Here is an 18,987-nt window from a genome sequence, read left to right on the forward strand (position 1 = left end):
AGAGGCCATTAACAAACATTATGGGCACATGTATAGCCCAGTCAACTAAATATGTTTCTTATGAGCTAAAGGTTAATTTGTTGACAAATATAAATGGTGTCAATGACACACCATTAAATGTATGAGTTAGAGCGGATAATGAAGGCAAAGCAGCCAGTACGTGTCCAGCATAGATAGAAACTTCACAAAGCATCCCAGGATGCAACTCGTGAAGCTGGTAGAATGCAGGTAAATGGTGGCTTCATTGAATAAGTTTAATACAAAAGAGTTTTGGTTTTATTTAATTCCCATGCATTTGATGACTGTATTATTCAAAACTGTGGAAGAAGTAATTATGGATGGGTGTCTTCAAATGCTTGACTGTATACTTGAAGCTTCATGATGAATCAGGCTTATTGAATTCTCACTAATGTACTGTATAACTAACTAGTGATATGTTAAGCATTATATCAGGTAACAGGAATCTTTGGTGTTTATTGCAGAGTATTTCAAATGTCTCATTCATAAAATAGCTTGTGGGGAGCCGTGCTGAGAGAGGGCCGGTCTGGTCGCTGTGGTTTGAGGTGGCCACTTCAGAGGCTTTTCTCTGTTGCTGACTGGTAAGAATGCAAATGTTTGGTGGCCAGTCACTGGTTTGGCCCTTTGACTTTCAAAGGTTTATTTTGTGATCAGTTTTCCAGCAAGTGTTGCACTGCGTTTCGGTTACTGTAACTGTTTGAACTGGCATAATGACCGGTACCACATATTTTCCGAAAAAAAAGAAATTTCCGCACAAAGGAGGTTTAAAGGGGTTATATGATGCGATTTCAAGTTTTCCTTTCTCTTTGGAGTGTTACAAGCTGATTGTGCATAGATAAGATCCCTGAAGTTGCAAAGACTAAAGTCTCAAAACCAAAGAGATATTCTTTATCAAAGTTAAGACTCTGCCACACCCCCCTAAAACGGCTCGTTCTAACACGCCCCACATATCTACCTCACTATGTGAAAATATTTGCATAATGCCGCCCAAATGAGCACGCAAAGAAAGAAGGCGTGGTTTCAGGAACCGCAGTTAGTGTTGAAGCAGCATGTCAGGGAGACGCTGTGTTTCTAGGCGAAAGCAAAAGCACTTTACTTGGCCTTCCGAAAGTAGATGCATTAAGATTACTTACAACAGAACAGCAATGCATTTTATGGACGACCGTTTCGTGAACCTAGGAGAAGAGGTAATTCTGACTTTGCTATGACAATCTGGCGCTCCTGAATCATTCTGTTACACCAAATACACCAAATAATGATCTTTAAAAAACCATCATATGACCCCTTTAAGGGAACACATTTAAACATATTTTCCGCTTTTATTTGCATAGATCCGCATTTAGATGCATAGATTTGACAACCAGCTCTATATATTGTAAAGTAATTGATGGTTGAAATGTAAGCAGCCACTGATCATGAGGTTATCTGCCCCAAAAAAGACATAAAGAGGGAAAGGTAGTGGTTGTTGGGTTGGGAGTGTCATTCTTTGTGTCTTGGCCAAGACCCAGTCCTCATTGTTTTAGTAAATTACCCATGATTCTCTTGGAGCCTCCTCAAACAGACTCTGAGGTCGTGTGTATGTCTTAGTTATGTTTCTGTGCTAGTCCAATACTGACATGATCTGTCTGAACAAGAGGAAAATTGATCTTGCGTCCACATTTCACTTTGGGTCAGAGACTCATATGCCTGTTGGAATGCCCTTGTGATTACTGTTTTTAGTCTCCTGAGCCATGCCTCCCCTTTTCACTGTATCCTACTGAAAACACTCCGCTCTGGTATGTCCAGTAATTTTCCAGATCACCAGACTTGCCTAAGATCCCATGAAAGCCGGAGCACACGAAAGGGACAGAAAAGAGATGGAGGAAATTGGGGAAAAGATAATCGGAGATATCTTGTCTAGCCATGTGCACTGCAAAATAGGGTTGTGACGGTGAGGAAATTTTCCCACCGGTTAATCGACGTGTGACAACACCGGTAATACCGGTATCACCGCGGGGGCGGGGCGTTCCCTCTTTTCCCTTCGCTTTTAAATAGCTTGTAAATGCGTTGTGCCCATTTTACTTTAACTTTCAAATAGCGGCAATTCTGAGTAAAGCAATTGTTTGTTTTTAGTTCGTTTGAATTTTCCCTCTTTTCCTCGCTTTCCTTCGCTTTTAAATAGCTTAAAAGCGCCGTGCTCATTTTACTTTCACTTTTGCATTAACGGCAGGTTGGCGTCAATTGCTTGAATGCAACAACAAAATACAACGTCAAACTACTTTAGAAAACTATATATTTTCACATCTCACTACTAGTAACTAGTCGAGTTTGATATAACAACTCAAATTAATCAGACTTTGACCTGACCCTGATCAGATGCATTTTAGGGAATTTTCACTTCGGACAAGGGACATTAAAATTCTGTCTGATACCAGTAAAACAATAATGATTTTCATGTAATGGCCAAGATAAATGGCTGATATTAAAATTATATATAATTTTGTCTAAATTAGGCGTGTGCGATATGACTATTTTTGATCGTGGATGATAAAAATGTCTCCACGATCTGCTTTTGAAGAAATATCGTAGTATCGTGCTACAGCACACATTCTATCAGCTGCAGTTCTGGCGCCTCCGTCTCAAGATGCTGTACAACGCGACATACATTCACATCAGTGTTAACTCAGCGGTAGAGTTACTCTCATAGTCACGGGACACTGCACTTATGCGCAGTAACAAAAGTACATTATTTGCATATTTGCTTTAAAGCCTTGCCAGTTAAACGTTTCAATCAATAAAAAGCCTGTCAAACAGCGCCTGATTACTGAACTAAGTTATCTTTTGCGCTAATACTGTCAAAACACACAAGGTTTACATGGGCTCAGTTGGTTATGTCTAAAATGAAAGTACACAGTTGAGAGAAAAACTGATGCATGCCTGTATATTAGATGCGTGCAGCTCTTAAAGGGACAGTACTAAACATGCTGCCATTAAAGGGATAGTTCACCCTAAAATTTAATTTCTGTCATTATTTACTCACTCACATGCTGTCCCAAACCTATACTAATTTCTTTCTTGTGCTGAACACAAAAGAAGATATTTTGAAGAATATGGGTAAACCAAACAGTTGCTGGTCCACATTGAATTTGATAGTAGGAAAACATACTATGGAAGTCACTGGGGACCAGCAACTGTTTGGTTTTCCACGTTCTTCAAAATAACTTTTATGTTCAGCAGAAGAAAGAAACTCATTCAGGTTTAAAACAACGTTTGAGTGAGTAAATGATGGTATAACAATAAAACACTATGACAGAATTGACAGACAGATGAGAGAATTTTTATTTTTGGGTGAACTATTCCTTTAATGTTAATAAAACAAGAAAACACAAAGAGAAAAATCACTCCATACTCTTGACTGAAAAACTTTAGTTGCTTTAAGAGGAATCAATCTATATAGTGTTTTATTTTTATATTTGTTCATTCAATTTCTTGAATGCTCCTGCTAAATACACCTATTGTACCTAAAAATAAAACACTGTTTGTTTTATTTGTATATTATGTGTATTTGTAATGTGTTTATTTGTTCTTATTGTTTAATAACAAAGATAAAATAATGACAAAGATTTTTGTCTTCGCCCACTTTGGCCTAAATATCCGCCATTCTTTTTTATATTTTGTTATTCCTTGAAAGACTTTGTCTTTATAATAGGGAAATTAGTTTGGCTGTAATGCTCAGACAAAATAGTATAACCAACATGACAAAGAATCGTGATATTTCCAAAAAAAAAAAGAAATCGTGATATGATATTTTTGCCATATCGCCCACCCCTAATCTAAATAAATAAAAAATAAAACAAAAATCAGTTGTTTAGATGCTGTACGTTATTTTTGCCATTACAACATTATAATGTACTGTATGAAAAAACAATATTCATGAAATTTGCTAAATATTACATTTAACAGTTATTCTTATATAATGTTTTTAAAGGGTAACTTTACCCAAAAATGCAAATTCTGTCATCATTTACTCACCCTCATGTTCTACCATTCTACCAAAACTTGGATGTTCCAAAAAGTTTATAAAAACATTGTGAAAGACCTTGACACACTGCACATGACTCTTAAGAAGGCTTGGATTACACTGCTTTACAATTTTGCTTTACAATTTTTGCAATTTTGAATTTTTTTCAAGTGTCACATTTTTTTGGACTTTCCATGGAGGGATAGAAATCTCTGAGGTGTACTAAAGGGATAGTTCACCCAAAAATGAAAATTCTGTCATTAATTTCTCACCCTCATGTCATTCCAAACTTGTAAGAACTTCATTCTTCTTCTGAACACAAATTAAGATATTTTTATGAAATCCGAGAGCTTTCTGACCCTGCATATTGACAGCAACAAAACTACCACATTCAAGGCCCAGAAAGGTAGTAAGGACATTGTTAAAGTTGTCCATGTGACATCAGTGGTTTAACCATAATTTTATGAAGCTACGAGAATACTTTTTGTGTGGAAAGAAAACAAAAAGGGTGGGTAATTAATGACACAATTTTCATTTTTGGGTGAACTATCCCTTCAAAATATCTTAATTTGTGTTTTGAAGAAGAATGAAAGTCTCATGGGTTTGGAACGATATGAGGGTGCGTAAATGATGACAATTTTCATTTTTGTGTGGACTAATCCTTTAATGATAGTACAATGATGGAAATAATAAATTTAAAAAAAAAAGTAAATTAAAGGGTAAAAAAATGCACATTTAAATGTAGTGTGGAATTACAACATCTCATGGTTATTAAGAAGAATTATGACACAAACGTAATGCTCATAGATGGTGCAGGATGTTTCAAAAAACAATGAGTCATGAAGCAATAGCCAAAGACATCCGTCTGCATGTGTATGACCGTGTTAGAGGAACTTCTCAGAGAGAGGTTTATCTTGCAACTATTGTTGACTTCACTGACAAACTAGTCAGCGTCCTTTTAACAGTATCCAGGTGTTTTTCTTTGAATGTATTCCTCAACGTTTCAGCTCATTGTTCTCAGGATTAAACAACACCATTGCTCATAGCAGTGCAGCGTTGCAACAAAGCTGACATGCTGGTGTGTGTCTCAAAAGCTTTGCTCACGCTTTTGAAGATCTCCATGAGGACGTTGTCCTTTTGCTCTTGGCTGGGGGTTTAACAGGACACACCCCCAGTCTTTTCAAAGAGGGGGTGGTATAGGCAGGCCGGGACGAGACCAGGCTGATCTCTCTGTCCTCACAAAGAACACTATTAGGAGTCAGGTCACTATTACACCCTTTTACTTTAGCTGCAGGCCTCTCCTTCTGCTTGGGTTTGTCCACTTAGAGCTACAGTGAGTATATTATAATCCTGCGGGTTGAGACGTTTCTGAGAAGATGGTTATCTGTATCTGTGTTGACTGAACTGTAGGCGTATTCATGGTACTGTTGATGAATTGCTGTGACGTTATTATTGTTTTGGTCTAGTCAAATTCACTCGTTTTAGGAGACAAAAGTCAAGAGCACAGACTTCCCAAGGACGCGGCTCATGGGCCACTGTGTGCATTATCAGCATGTGTGCCGGATGTGCTGAGTGAGATGCAGGATAGACACAACACAAGAACCTACGGTGCATAGACAGGGACGATAAGAGAATTCATTGCTCAGTAGTGCATCATAGCATCTCTCATATGAGCCTATCAGAGATGAGCTAACATCCCCGTGTGAGAGTCTGTCCTCTGTGTGCCATGCTTGTTTATGTGCATGCATCTATGTGTATGCAATTATGTAATATATATATATATACACTGTGTGCACAATTATTAGGCAAGTGACACACAGACACACATACATAAAGCTTTTTCATTAATTTAGGTGTAGATCAGTGCACTGTTAGGTCAGAAACAAACACTATACAAGAATGTAAACACAGATGTGAATGTTTGGCAAATGCATTGCAAGCGTGTGGTCCTGTTGTACATACTTGCCATGCATTCCTGCGTTACTGTGTAACCTCGGTACTCAAAGAGGCTTGATGTCAGTTAACCTAAAATGTTATTAATAGAGACTGGTCGAGGGTATTGATATTTTTGCCCTATATTTCCAATTTTCTAGTTATATTCAGTTCAAATTTTTGAGGTGAGTTAAGATTTTTTTTAAAGAAATTATTAATTTTATTGAGCAAGGATGCATTAAATTGAATAAAAGTGACAGTAAATACATTTGTAATGTTACAGAAGTTTTCTATTTCTAATAAATGCTGTTCTTTTGAACTTTTAAATTTGAAGAATCCTTAGAAATGTATCACTGTGTTTCCACAAAAACGTTAAGCGGCACAACTGATTTCAATGCCAAATCATCGTCATTATTATTATTATTATTATTATTATTAATTTTATTAATATTAGTATTTTCATACAATATTTAAAGCATATTATATTTTTATTATTGTAATGTAAAGATTAATTAGTTACCAATTTTCAAAAGCGTCAGTGAAGCCATTATTACAGTTGTAAAAGATCAGTATCGATAACTATTGTTAATTTTTATTCAGGTAGCTAGATACATGTCAAGAAAAAACTTACTAAGATTATTTTCAAACTATACCTTGACAGAAATCTTATTGTTGAACAGATCTCTGTATGCTAATGCTCACTAGAGCGCCCCATGTGGCAACACTGAGAATGCGGCGTATATTCATGTTGCTTTATGAATTGTGTTCTGAACCAGATTTTCATTTCAGAATTCATTAATCTGATAAATTGAGCTTGAGTTAGCTAGAAGATTTACCATTCACATTGCATTGAGGGTTGTTTCGGAGCCTTGCACATGCACTTATTTTCCTAGTGAGTGTAAGCATACCGTTTAGAGATTGCAACTTGAGCTATGTGGCCAATTCCTCTGTCTTTCTCGCATGACTTCACCCAGAATTCCTTACAGGTTCCTCCTCTTTAGATCCTCTCTCACTTTCCTCAATGCGTACAACACACAAAAAAGTCAAGCCAGCACTATTTTGAAAAACGTAATGCAAGATCCCTGTTCTGCTTTTTGTAAGACTGGAGTTTTCTGTAGTTTTGTCTTAAAATAACAGCAGATCCACCCAACAGTGAAGAGTAGTAGTTGTTTTATTACTGAGGTGAGTGTTCACATTCCCACTGGACTGTTGGAGGCAAACAAATTTAATTGTTCCCTTCTGATTTGCTTCCCTGACACACACACACAAAGACTGATGTCACCTATGTGGCAAAAGAGAATGGGACTTTCTTAAAAAAACTGTTCTGAAAAGCACATAGGCTGAACTTCCTGTGTAAAATCCCTCACAGACGTCATCTCTTTAGAGCGGTACAAAACAGCAAGCTGTGCTTTTTTACTGTACGTCTGCGCCGTATATTCAATAGTGTGAATTTATATAAAAGAGTAGTCTTTCAAAGACTCAGAATGACAAGAGAGGGAGAGAAAGCCATCGATTGTGTGCTAGAAAGAACAAATGTGAGAAAAAGAGAGCCGAGAGAATAGTGAAGGGGGCAATTACTTGTGGAGACGCACTAAATGTAGGTCACGCGGGCTGCTTCCTCCACGCCAGTCGAGCAGTTAATCAGCTTTAGTTTTATTAAAAGAGCTACTGGACACCAGACTAATTCTGTCTCAATCTGCTGGGTTTTAGTATTCATCACCACCAGTCCAGCGGACATTTACACTCAAGCTGGTGTAATCTCACACACTTGAGGAGCGTCTCTGAGCACTTACTGTGATGACGTATTGTGTTCATAACATGCAGCCTCTAACGTATGTTCTTCTTCTGTTTCCCTCCCATCTGTTTTATTCTCCCCCACACGTCTCATTCATATACTTTCATTCGACCCATGTCTCTCCTCCCAATCCTTCCTTCCCCTCTTTATCTCCTCTGTGCTTTCTGGCTGTCTTGCAGACAAGCATAGACTTCCTGTGGCAGGGTCTTGGTATACCACCAGCAATAACGGTAGCATTCGTCGCACCTCTTCTTTGGACGCGCTCACGGCCCCTTACCTGTCTGGACACTGGCCCCGGGACGCCAACCACGCCCCTTGTGCCCCTTGCATGAGGGACAAATCCACCCAGGTGAGTTGCACCAGTTGCACACAAGATGTTATTACCCAGTTTAGAAACACGTTGTACGTTATCCAACATCTTACGCAAATACGCCTCCCGTCAATCAGCCATTCACTTCTCTCCGAAAACTTTCCACTCCAACCTCTCCGACATCAAATACCTACTTGCATAGACGCGTGCTTTGCAAACCACCAGCATGACTCACCTGAGAAACACTTGCTTTGTGCAAACACAAACCCATGAAACCACCACAGACATGTCTTTTGTGTGCATTCGGCACCCATGAGGCACAGTCGACCTGAGTCTCGTTTAGCCAGACGTTTTGAGTGTCAGCATATTCACTTTGCAGCTTCGGTTGGCTTAAATAGGATAGACCATCTCAATTATGCACTAGGCGTTCAAAGGTTTGGGGTTAGTAATAATTTTTAGATAGTCAGTCAATATTTTTTTTATTTATTTAAAATTACTTTTATTCAGCAAGTATGCATTAAAATGATCAAAAGTGACAGTAGACACTTAAGATTTCTATTTCAAACAAATGCTGTTCTTTTGAACTTTCTATTCATCAAGGAATCTTGAAAAAAATAATCTATCACTGTTTCCACAAAAAATATTTAGCAGCACAACTGTTTTTATCATTTATAATAAGAAGAAATGTTTCTTGAGCAGAAAATCAGCATATTAGAATGATTTCTGAATGATCATTTGACACTGAAGACTGATGCTAAAAATTCAGATTTACCATCACAGGAATAAATGACATTTTAAAATATATTCAAATAGAAAACAGTTAGTTTAAATTGTTAGAATATTTACACATTTTTTTACTTCACTAAATGTTTCAAAATCAAACTATGCAATATGCATCAGTCTTTGACTATTGTGGGTCTGTAGTGCAACACTGATTCCTAAACAAAACGCTCAACTGATCTGTCATATTTACTCACCCTCATGTCGTTCTAAACCTGTGTGACTTTCTTGTTTCTGAAAGATATTTTTTGTGTTTTTTGGTCACTACAATGAGTCATTAGGGGTTCGACTTTCATTGTATAGACTAGGGATGCGCCGATCTGATATTCATATCGGGTATCGGCTCCGATAGTGCCATTTTTCTCGGATCGGGTATCGGTCAGAGAGGGCCGATCTAAATCCGAGAATTATTATTATTTATTTATTTTTTTTCTCGATTGTGCGAATTATTCTGTGTTACTTCTGAAGCCATATGATAGCTTAACCCTTTAACGCGTACGATCACACCAGTGTGATTAGAACTAGTGATGTTTCGTTCGTGAACGAATCGTTCTTTTTGAACGAATCTTTTTGGTGAACGAATCGTTCTCGTTCACATAGTCCATTGACTCATATTTCTCGTTCACTGAAATTTCTCCCTCCAGAGCAGCGCGGCGCTATTGGCAGCGCATGCGCAGATCAGTGAACCGGGTAGCTCTGTGGACTGTTTCATCCTGTCAAAGAATGACTAAACCTCGAGCCAATAGCCTTCGAGTTTGAGATGTGACGGAGCATGTGATTGGTTGAATGTAGTGAACGAAATGACTGAACTGGTACATCTCGTTCGTGAATGAGTTGAATGAACTGATGTCGTTCGTGAACGAGTTGAATGAACTACATCTTGTTCGTGAATGAAATGACTGAACTGGTACATCTCGTTCGTGAACGAAATGAATGAGAGTGTACCTGGTCATTCGGCCATTTAGCATGTCAATCTCGATCAGCAATCAGCAGAAAGCAGATGCAAAGCGCAGTTATAGGTACTGTGCACATACGCTTGTTTATATATTCATATTTAGCATACAGAACATAACTCCACGTTTAATCCCCGATTTATGAATGTGTACTAGTATCGGGCATCGGTACCGGCCAATACCGAACCCTAGGTATCGGAATCGGTATCGGAGGCGAAAAAGGCGGATCGGAGCATCCCTAGTATAGACAAAAACAGTTCTTCAAATTATCTTCTATGTTCTATAGAATAAATAAAGTCATGCAGGCTTGGAACAACATGAGGGTGAGTAAATGATGACAGAATTAACATTTTGGGGTGAACTATCCCTTTAAGACAAGATGAATTTAGTCTTGGTCAAATAAACAAATATTACAATCAGTCAGCCTGTATTAAGCTAGAGTCATAGTTTGCCAGTAGAATAATGCTGTAATTGCACCAAAATAAATACAAACTTTATTAATGGATAAATGCAAAATAAACACCTCTCAAAACAAACCATCACTCTTTTACCTCTGGTGTGGTGAGTGCGTAGGCCACACAGATGTGTTCTCACATGCACACTCTTGCCTTTATTTGTGAGTAGCTATTAACATCTATTACTCTGCGATTTTAATGTTGTTTTTCTACAGGTCCAAACACAGACGTTAATTTACCATTTTACAAAAGAACTGAATGTAACTACAAAATAAGAGAAATATCATGTGAAAGTTATTATGCACGAAAAAAGATAGAGAGTGGAGAGAGAGTGAAAAGGAGGAAGCCTCTCCCTGGTTTGTTGAGAGATGAGAGGAAACTGCGGCATATTTCTGGTGAAGGCAGACCGTCCACCATCAAGCTGCATTCTTTCCTGAAGCTGCCTGTTTTTTCCAGCTTGTTTTTTCTTCCAGAAGCACCACAGGGCCAGTACATATCTGAACATTTGCAAAACATTCACTCACAGAAAAAAAAATCCTTTTCTTAATTATTTATTGCTGTCATTTCGACAAATGAGTTATTGATGTGAGTTTGATTTAATGAGTGAAGAGGCATATATTAAAGAAGAAGTGATGTCAGAGGCATGGTGTTCATTTAGATCACTCAAACCCATACAAAAGAGCATCACAGATTATACGCCCTGGTTCTCTAGGATCTCCACTTACTTTCTCTCATCAAAGCCTGAGCTTATGTGTGAGTGAGTGTGTGTGTTTTTCCTCTGGAGATCCCAGACCTCCACCCAACTCTTTTTGTCAGCAGTGTGCCTATCTCACAATGAGTGCAAAGGGAACTTGGCGAGTGTGGAATTTGGCCGACATTTGCAGAGCTTGCTCTTTCTCCCTCGACCATCACGCCAAAATAACCAGATCTTGGATCCGTACGACAGTGTCAGTTGCCAGGGAGCTGAGCTCACACCTAGTGACCAAACAACAACACGGAATGAAGGCCTTTGCTGCTCTCCCTGAGAAATATGCAGCCACACACACACACATGAATGCGCTCTGTGTGAATCTGTATACACCAGCTGTAACAGATTTATAGCCAATACAAGATCAGCAGAGTGTGCGTTCTGTAACCTAGCGGTTTTGTACTTCTATGGTTTGCACGGCACACATGTTGAAGCTGCTAGATCCAGTGCTGTAGGTTATGTTCCATGCTTTGTCAGACGCCCTGAGAAAGTCATGGGAGGGGAAAGAGAGACAAGTTCTCCATGAGCCTTCTGCCACGGTGCATCATAATTACAATAATAAAGAAACCTGATCAGACACGCACGCTGAGCTGTTCTCAAGAGCGTTCTCAAGAACCAGACCTGAAAACTTCCTCATTTAAGATAAATGAGTGCTAAAATTACATCAGCTCACACCCTTGGGGAAGAGCCCGGATCCTTGGAATGAAATCTCTCAAACGTTTTTTATTTATTTATTTCTCATGGTTATGGACTGGCCCTCCGGGTGTCTGATGGTGAAAGGTTACTACTCATTTTTAAAGCTTACAAGGAGTAATGTGACTCTACAGAGGCATTTGTGAGGAAATACATTTGTCATACTACTTTTAGTAGAGCTTGTTATGGCAAGCATCAGAATCACTATTACCGTTGCTCATAGGTAGAGTTGAACAAACCCTTTGGTATGTCACCTTTTGAGCTGCTAACAAGATTGATATCTCAAATAGTGTGACTTAGGGATAGGAATCCTGAAGAATATATTAGTGCCGATTCCTAACTTTTACGAGTAGTGATTTTTTTTCGTAACTTTTTATTTTAAATAAAGCAATATTTTAAAAATCAATAAAAATTAAAGCAATTCCATATGGTGAGATAATTTCAGTTAATATGTTCAAAACTTTTTTTAAGTCTTTTCAAAGGAAGTGTAAATTCAATACAATATTTAGCCTTACTATGTTAAATATCTATACTAAACAAAGAAATAATGTGAAAAGGAACCGACCGTTTATGGAAATGAATGTCCATATTACTAGTATATTTTCTACTTGTCTATGATTTTGTGCTCACCTATGCTGCTTTTTAATTATTTTCCTATGTAAAAATGCTCTAGATGTATTAGCTTTTTTCAGCTTTTTCCTCATTTTTAAGATGTCACGTCAAGTTAAAAGTAGTTCAGTTTTGAAAACCTGTCTCAAAACCTTGCGTTCTTTTCCATTCTGCTGCAATGTGCCTCACATCTTTAAACTCAAGAACACATTCTGTGTGAATGGCCTCTATGCAGATGTTCACACTGCAAGCTTAAGTGCTCAAGTCTGATTTATTGTTCAGGTCTTTTTTTATTTGTATTATTTAAGTTTGAAATCAGATTTGAGTGTGCAGTGGTTATGGTCCCGAACTGATCCACATGTGCAAAAGTACAAGAACAAAGACAACACAGCTCCTTGTCATAGGGAATCGACACTGAAATCAGTGTTTACACATTAATTTATAAGCTGACGTGCTGGGGAATCAAGTGAATTTGTGTGCAGGCAATAAGGAGGGCACAGATGAGGATGAGAAGAAAGGAAGTTTTTGTAGTTTTCATATTTTTACCTGAAGTTTTGCTTATATAGAGCTATCGCCGTAATACTTACACCTCCCTGTCCCTTCACTGACTACAGTCATGGATGTCTTCCATATATAGTGAGTGACCAAAGAGCTACCGCTAAGTAAAATCCACCTGTCAGTGCAGAATTGTGATTAAATGTCATTCGAGAGTGACATAAAAGTCTCATGAATTCCGATTTGACTGTTCAGACTGAGGTCAGAATTCAGACATCAGACCTGTATCTGATTATTACCACATGGATGTGGCCCAAATCAGAAACTAAAAAAACCCTCGGATTCCATGTGGTGTTTGCTGTTCACACTGTTATAGAAGGGAAAAAAACAAGTCTGAGTCATATGAGCAAAAACTCAGATTTGGGCTGCTTTTGCCTGCAGTCTAAATGTAGCCTATTTGATAAGATGTTAAATTTGTCTTGCAGGAAGATAAAACAGCCAGTAAATCCCCCATACTTCCTTTGAAGGAGGGATTTTACTCATTTACAGAGTTCAGAATGCCATAGCGACTTGTGGGTGGGCTCCTTTGACTAAGCAACCACGCAAAACACCCCTAGCAACATGCCAACAATATCTAATCAATGCACTGGCAATCCCCCCCCCCATAGAACATTGTAGAGTCATGTTTGCACAGGCAAACGCCACTTGCATTTCCTGCAAAAAACTTAACGCCATGTCTACATGAGCGTCCTTTCATGTGTACTAAGGACAACCCATTACTAGACTACGTTTTGATATGTGTGGAATGTGTGAACTATCAGAGAGCTATCCGTTTATGAAGACAAATATGTGCACGTGAATTCCTACCTACATTAAGCAATCACAGGGATTTTCTGACGTGAGGAATGTTTTTAGGCCAGAAAATATTGAGTGGGATGCATCTGTGCTGTTGCCAGGGGGATTTCCATTTGTAAGGTTTACAACACCATGTACCTGCGGAAGAAAAGCATTAACCTTTAACAAGTGTCCACGTTACTGCGGTCTATTCGTAGCCATGCGCACACTTGGCTCACGAACCTCAGTGGCCCTGCCAGCTTCGTTAATTTTTAACAAGAAAGTTCTTTTTGTCATGATAATCCCCTTCTGCACTGACAGGCTAAAAATCTGAAGTATTTTCCAACACTGGTGTTCAGTGTTCAGAAAGCCTGTGGTAAATTTGGCACTCTCTCAGTAACAGGCCTTGTGTTCCAGTCCAGCAGAAAGCGAGAGTAACAGCCTGTCCAAGGGGAATTCACCACTCTATGAGAGCTCATAGGGTTACAGAAAAGCTTAGCTGGCAGATTATCCAGACAGTGCTCGGCTCTCCAGTGAGGACCTGAAACTGCCTTCTATCAGGGTTTTAATGTACAGTGGCCCCAAACGGTGTTTGGAGACTTAAGCTAAAGCTACACTTAATGTCTGAAAGTCAGAGCATTAGTTTTCGAATTTTCAGAACCTAAAAGGTATCGAGACTTTTTTGTGTCATAACAACTAATGCTGGGTACACACCACAAGATAATCGGGCTGATTTTGGGCCGATTTCTCCCCTTCCGACAATCCTAGCTAATGTCCCGATTATCTTGGTGGTTCTAAAGATTATCTAATCAGATTTTCCTGTGGTGTGAGGTGTGTTAAGAGTGACTGAATCTGCTCGGAAGAACGTCGGAGGCGCCCCAATTGCGAATCGTAAATATTCAAGTGTGGGGGGAACCCAAGCAGGTGGTCACGTTGGTTATGTTGACGGAAGTTAGCCTATTTTCAGGCGCTGCGTAATATCATTGCGCCTGCTGCACGATGCTAACGGTCTAATCAGATTCAATGATCTATGCTAAGCTGCAGCTAAAAGTGCTACCGCCAGACCCGGAGATCGGCTGAATGGATTCGAAAACGGTAAAACTCAACTGTTTAACTCTAGGGGAGTTGGAAAATTAGCCTATTTTCAAAAATAGTGGTGTGTTCCTTTAAATCTAGGATTGTTTTTCCTCATGTTTGTTGTCTCACATTTTGAAGATCTTATAAGATTTTAAAAATCTTTTATGGCGCTTTTCCACTGCATGGTACGGCACGGTACGGTTCACTTTTGGGGGGGTTTCCACTAGGTACAGTACCTGGTACCTGGTACTTTTATTAGTACCTCCTCGGTTGGGGTACCAAGTGAACCGTACCGCTACCAAAACGTGACGTGTAAACTCTGCTGATCATGGATTGGCCGGAGAGAATCGTCACTACCTGCGTCACTGAACTTGAGACACAAACACAACAGAACGAAAAAAACATTGTCTTATATTCGGGTCAATATGGTATTCAACATGTTGAATATTTACGATCAGAAATCCTGATGTGTTGGGGGGGACCCCGAAAACACCACACACTATAGGAGCAAAACGGTTAAAGGAACACTCCACTATTTTTGAAAATAGGCTCATTTTCCGAGAGCTTCATGGGGCGACGCGGAATGAAAAAGTTTTTCAGGAGTCGCGGCAGTAGAGGCGGCGCAACTATAACGACATGTGAATAATCCCACCCACTCTAAAGCGATACTAAACTGCAGTGGAAATGCAAACTGAGCTGTGCCGAGCCGAGTCGTACCACGCAGTGGAAAAACATTTTACGGAGCCATTTTGCTTGTGTCAAATGCAAATAACATTATTATTTATAAATGTACACTTTTTAAACAAAAAGTGGGTGTTTTTGAGAATAAATCTTATGTTCTCCGAGGCTGCATTTATTTGATCAAAAATACAGTAAAAATGTAAATATTGTGAAATATTATTACAATGTAAAACAATTGTTACCTATTTGAATATGTTTTAAAATCTAATTCATTCCTGTGATGGCAAAGCTGATTTTTCAGGAGTCATTATTCCAGTCTTAATGTCCTGTAGCGATGTCTTTCTTTCTTAATGCAACTTGGTTGATAATTTGTTTATCTTATGTCTTATTTAAGTATTGTATGACTTAATTGTTCGAATACAAATACCTTTCTGGGGGTGATATACGACAACAGGCCCTTATGTTGGATCCTCATACTTCAGTTTCAGGCAGGACATGCAAATACTATGATTTACATAGTGGAATTGGGGATTTCCCTTCTCTCTCTCTTTTTTTTCTTATGACAGGAGTTCATAGGAGAGTTGATCTGCTGTAAAGGTGGCGTGTGACTTTGTGTCCTTTTGATTCCCACCATCGTTTTGCATGTTTTTTTGCACTTTTTTTTCTATGGCCTGCTAAACTCCAGTGACTTTGCTCATGAGTTTTCACTGGCTGACTGGGGTTACATCACACACCTAGGGCCTCCACTCATGACCTGTGCTTCAAAGCGAGTCCAAAACACACACACACCTATCCCAAATACACCCTGATCTAGAAAACCACACTCATGTTTCCTTTACAAAAATGTACTTTTTTTCTGTCAAAATACCACACTTCAGTGCATGGTATTCAAAGGATGCATCACCATGATACCACAACCATGGTAATACATTTAACATAAAACACCTTTTTTTTTTTCCCTTAGTGTAACTATGGCTTTTTGACCAGAATAATTTGGTAGCATATTGGTTATTGACTAATATTGCATTTTTTATTTATTTATTTATAAATGTCAGTTGATATCAAATCAAACTTCTAATAATAAATAATAATAAAAAACTTCTAACCACTAATAATTGAATAACGCTGTTAAATGTGATATATATTTAATCTAAAATTCCTTTTTCATACTGTACAATATCAAGTTGTGATGCCTAGACATGTAGCATTTAAATTTAAATGAGTTTTAATTTAGACAGAAAGAATTTTAAATTCATTTATTGGCCATAACCAATGTTCCCTCTAATTTTTTTTTGAGCAAAACTTTTCTCTATTGGGCGGACATTTCGGTCACCTGAGCAAAAACATTCTTTATACCAGACCTGTACAGTGCGCACACAAAGTTTAATGTGCTATTTGTATTTAATTTGACCCGTGACTAAATGATGTACATTTGAGGTTACCTGAGAAATCTTTTTTTTTTTTTTTACAGTGCCATTCAAAAGTTTGGGATCAATAATGTTTATTAAATAAGTTTCTTATGCTCATCAATGCTGTATCTATTTGATAAAAATACTGAACATTATTTCACAAAATAATATTGTGAAATATTATTGCAATTTAAAATAAAAGTTTTCTATTTTAATATACTTTAAATATAATGTATTCCTATGAAGCAAAGCTATTTTCAGCATCATTACTCCAGTCTTCACATGATCCTTCAGAAATCATTCTAATATGTTGATTTATAATCAATGTTGGAAACAGTTGTGCTGCTTAATATTTTTTTGGGAAACTGTGATATTTTTTCAGGATTCTTTGATAAATAAAAAGTTAAAAAGAACAGTGTTTATTCAAAATTGAAATTTTGTGTTACAATATACACTTATTCAAAAGTTTGTGGTCAGCATTTTTTTTTTTTAAGAAATTAATACTTTTATTCAGCAAGAATGTTAAATGGATAAAAAGTGATATAGACTTATATTTTTAGAAAAGATTTCTATTTTGAATAAATGCTGTTTTTTTTTACATTTTATTAATCAAAGAATCAAAGAAAAAAGTATCAGGTTCCAAAAAAAAATATTGAGCAGCACAACAGTTTCAACACTGATAATAAATCAGCATATTAGAATGATTTCTGAAGGATCATGTGACACTGAAGACTGGAGTAATGATGCTGAAAATATATATATTTAAAAAAACGTGAACGTGATTTCTTCTATAGCTAAGCTATCTAAACATCCCAATGAAGTACAGTTTGCACAATACACCTGTGTGTGACTGTAAATGTCTCTGAGTTTTGTTACCGTTCTGTGCCCATCATCCGCTATTTCCAGCACTTAATCAAGCCACTCTTCTTTAATACATGATGACGTTTTATTTCACATGTCATTGCGTTTACGTTGGCTCTCGATTTGAGCCATTTCGTCCGCATTAAAATATTCGGTTTCTACAGCGACTCATTTGGCGCACATCGTTCTCTTTCTATGAAACCGCATTCACCGATTCTAACTCTATAGCGGTTTACCCGAGCATTGCAATTCATTCGCTTTTGCAAATGGCTTTCCCAACTCATTTATGCGTGTGCGCGGCACATTATTTCTTCTGCGCAGCCGCGCGTGCGCGCAGCTTAGAGGGAACATTGGCCATAACATGAATATTTATTCGCTTATTGTCCAGTATTTCAATGCAAGTGCTTACTGTGGTACATTTTTGCAGCAAGTAAGGGCTGTACTGATGTGTCACCCATCTGGGTGCAGAAAAAGAGAAAATTAATCTCTGGTTGAGATTTGTAGAAAAGACGAGACAAACCACACCGTCTTTGCGTGTCAAATCCGTGGCACAAACTTCTAAATTAGACTGACAAACTGCTTGTGTATCTGTAAACGCGTGTGAAAGCGAGTATTACATGAACTGTGTATGTCCTGGCTGGCCTGAGCAGACAGATGCTGCTACTCCTCAGCAGAGGATCCCTCTGTGCAGCGTCCACAGCTGCTGAACAGAGCCGTGTTTGTGTGTAGCCAGCCTGCTCCGCTGGAAATCTTAAACTGCTGGGAAGGAGGAAGTGATCCTGGCAGTTGGCTGCAGCTCTGAGAGCGAGTCAGGAGCTGGGCGGCCCAGTCCTGCGCTCAACACAACAGAATCAGTCATGGAGCTGAACTGCTGTAGAGCACCACAGCTGAAAGACGACACACACACACACACACACACACTTGCAGCAGCATTCAGAAAGAGATGGACTGTTTGTTGTCTATCTTAAAGCAATCAACTAAGCAGTCAGGTTGAGCCATCACAGGCCCGACTAAAGTCACAGTCGTAAAATATTCTGGGACTGTGGAGAGGGCATAAATCTAGATTGGAATCAGCATTTTTGTGGCAGGTAAGAGGGGTGCATGTGTGTGTCCATGACCCAGTTTACATCTGGTGTTGTTTTGGCCGATCACAATTGGACGGCACTAAATATTAGTGTAACCCATGTCCAAAATTCTCATATTGGAAAAGTGATCAAATCACTCGCATTCAGAATGTGACATTCATAACAGTCACACCACATTCATGCCCCACAACCCTCATATGTGTGTGTGTGTGTGTATATATATATATATATATATATATATATATATTATGT

The 18,987-nt window shown here is 38.4% G+C and overlaps 1 protein-coding gene across 2 annotated transcripts in view; it reads left to right on the top strand.

The window, feature by feature from the left end:
* Positions 1 to 18,987, top strand: part of LOC107751499 (protein FAM117B-like) — a 49,407-nt gene that overhangs the window by 1,995 nt on the left and 28,425 nt on the right. For both annotated transcript variants that reach the window (XM_016567243.1, XM_016567244.1), the window contains one exon: positions 7,925 to 8,094. In XM_016567243.1, the coding sequence (XP_016422729.1) occupies positions 7,925 to 8,094 (170 nt within the window). The remainder of the gene's footprint in view (positions 1 to 7,924; positions 8,095 to 18,987) is intronic.

Source organism: Sinocyclocheilus rhinocerous, unplaced genomic scaffold (genome assembly GCF_001515625.1).
Source record: "Sinocyclocheilus rhinocerous isolate Xijiao unplaced genomic scaffold, SAMN03320098_v1.1 scaffold3639, whole genome shotgun sequence".
NCBI lineage: Eukaryota > Metazoa > Chordata > Actinopteri > Cypriniformes > Cyprinidae > Sinocyclocheilus > Sinocyclocheilus rhinocerous.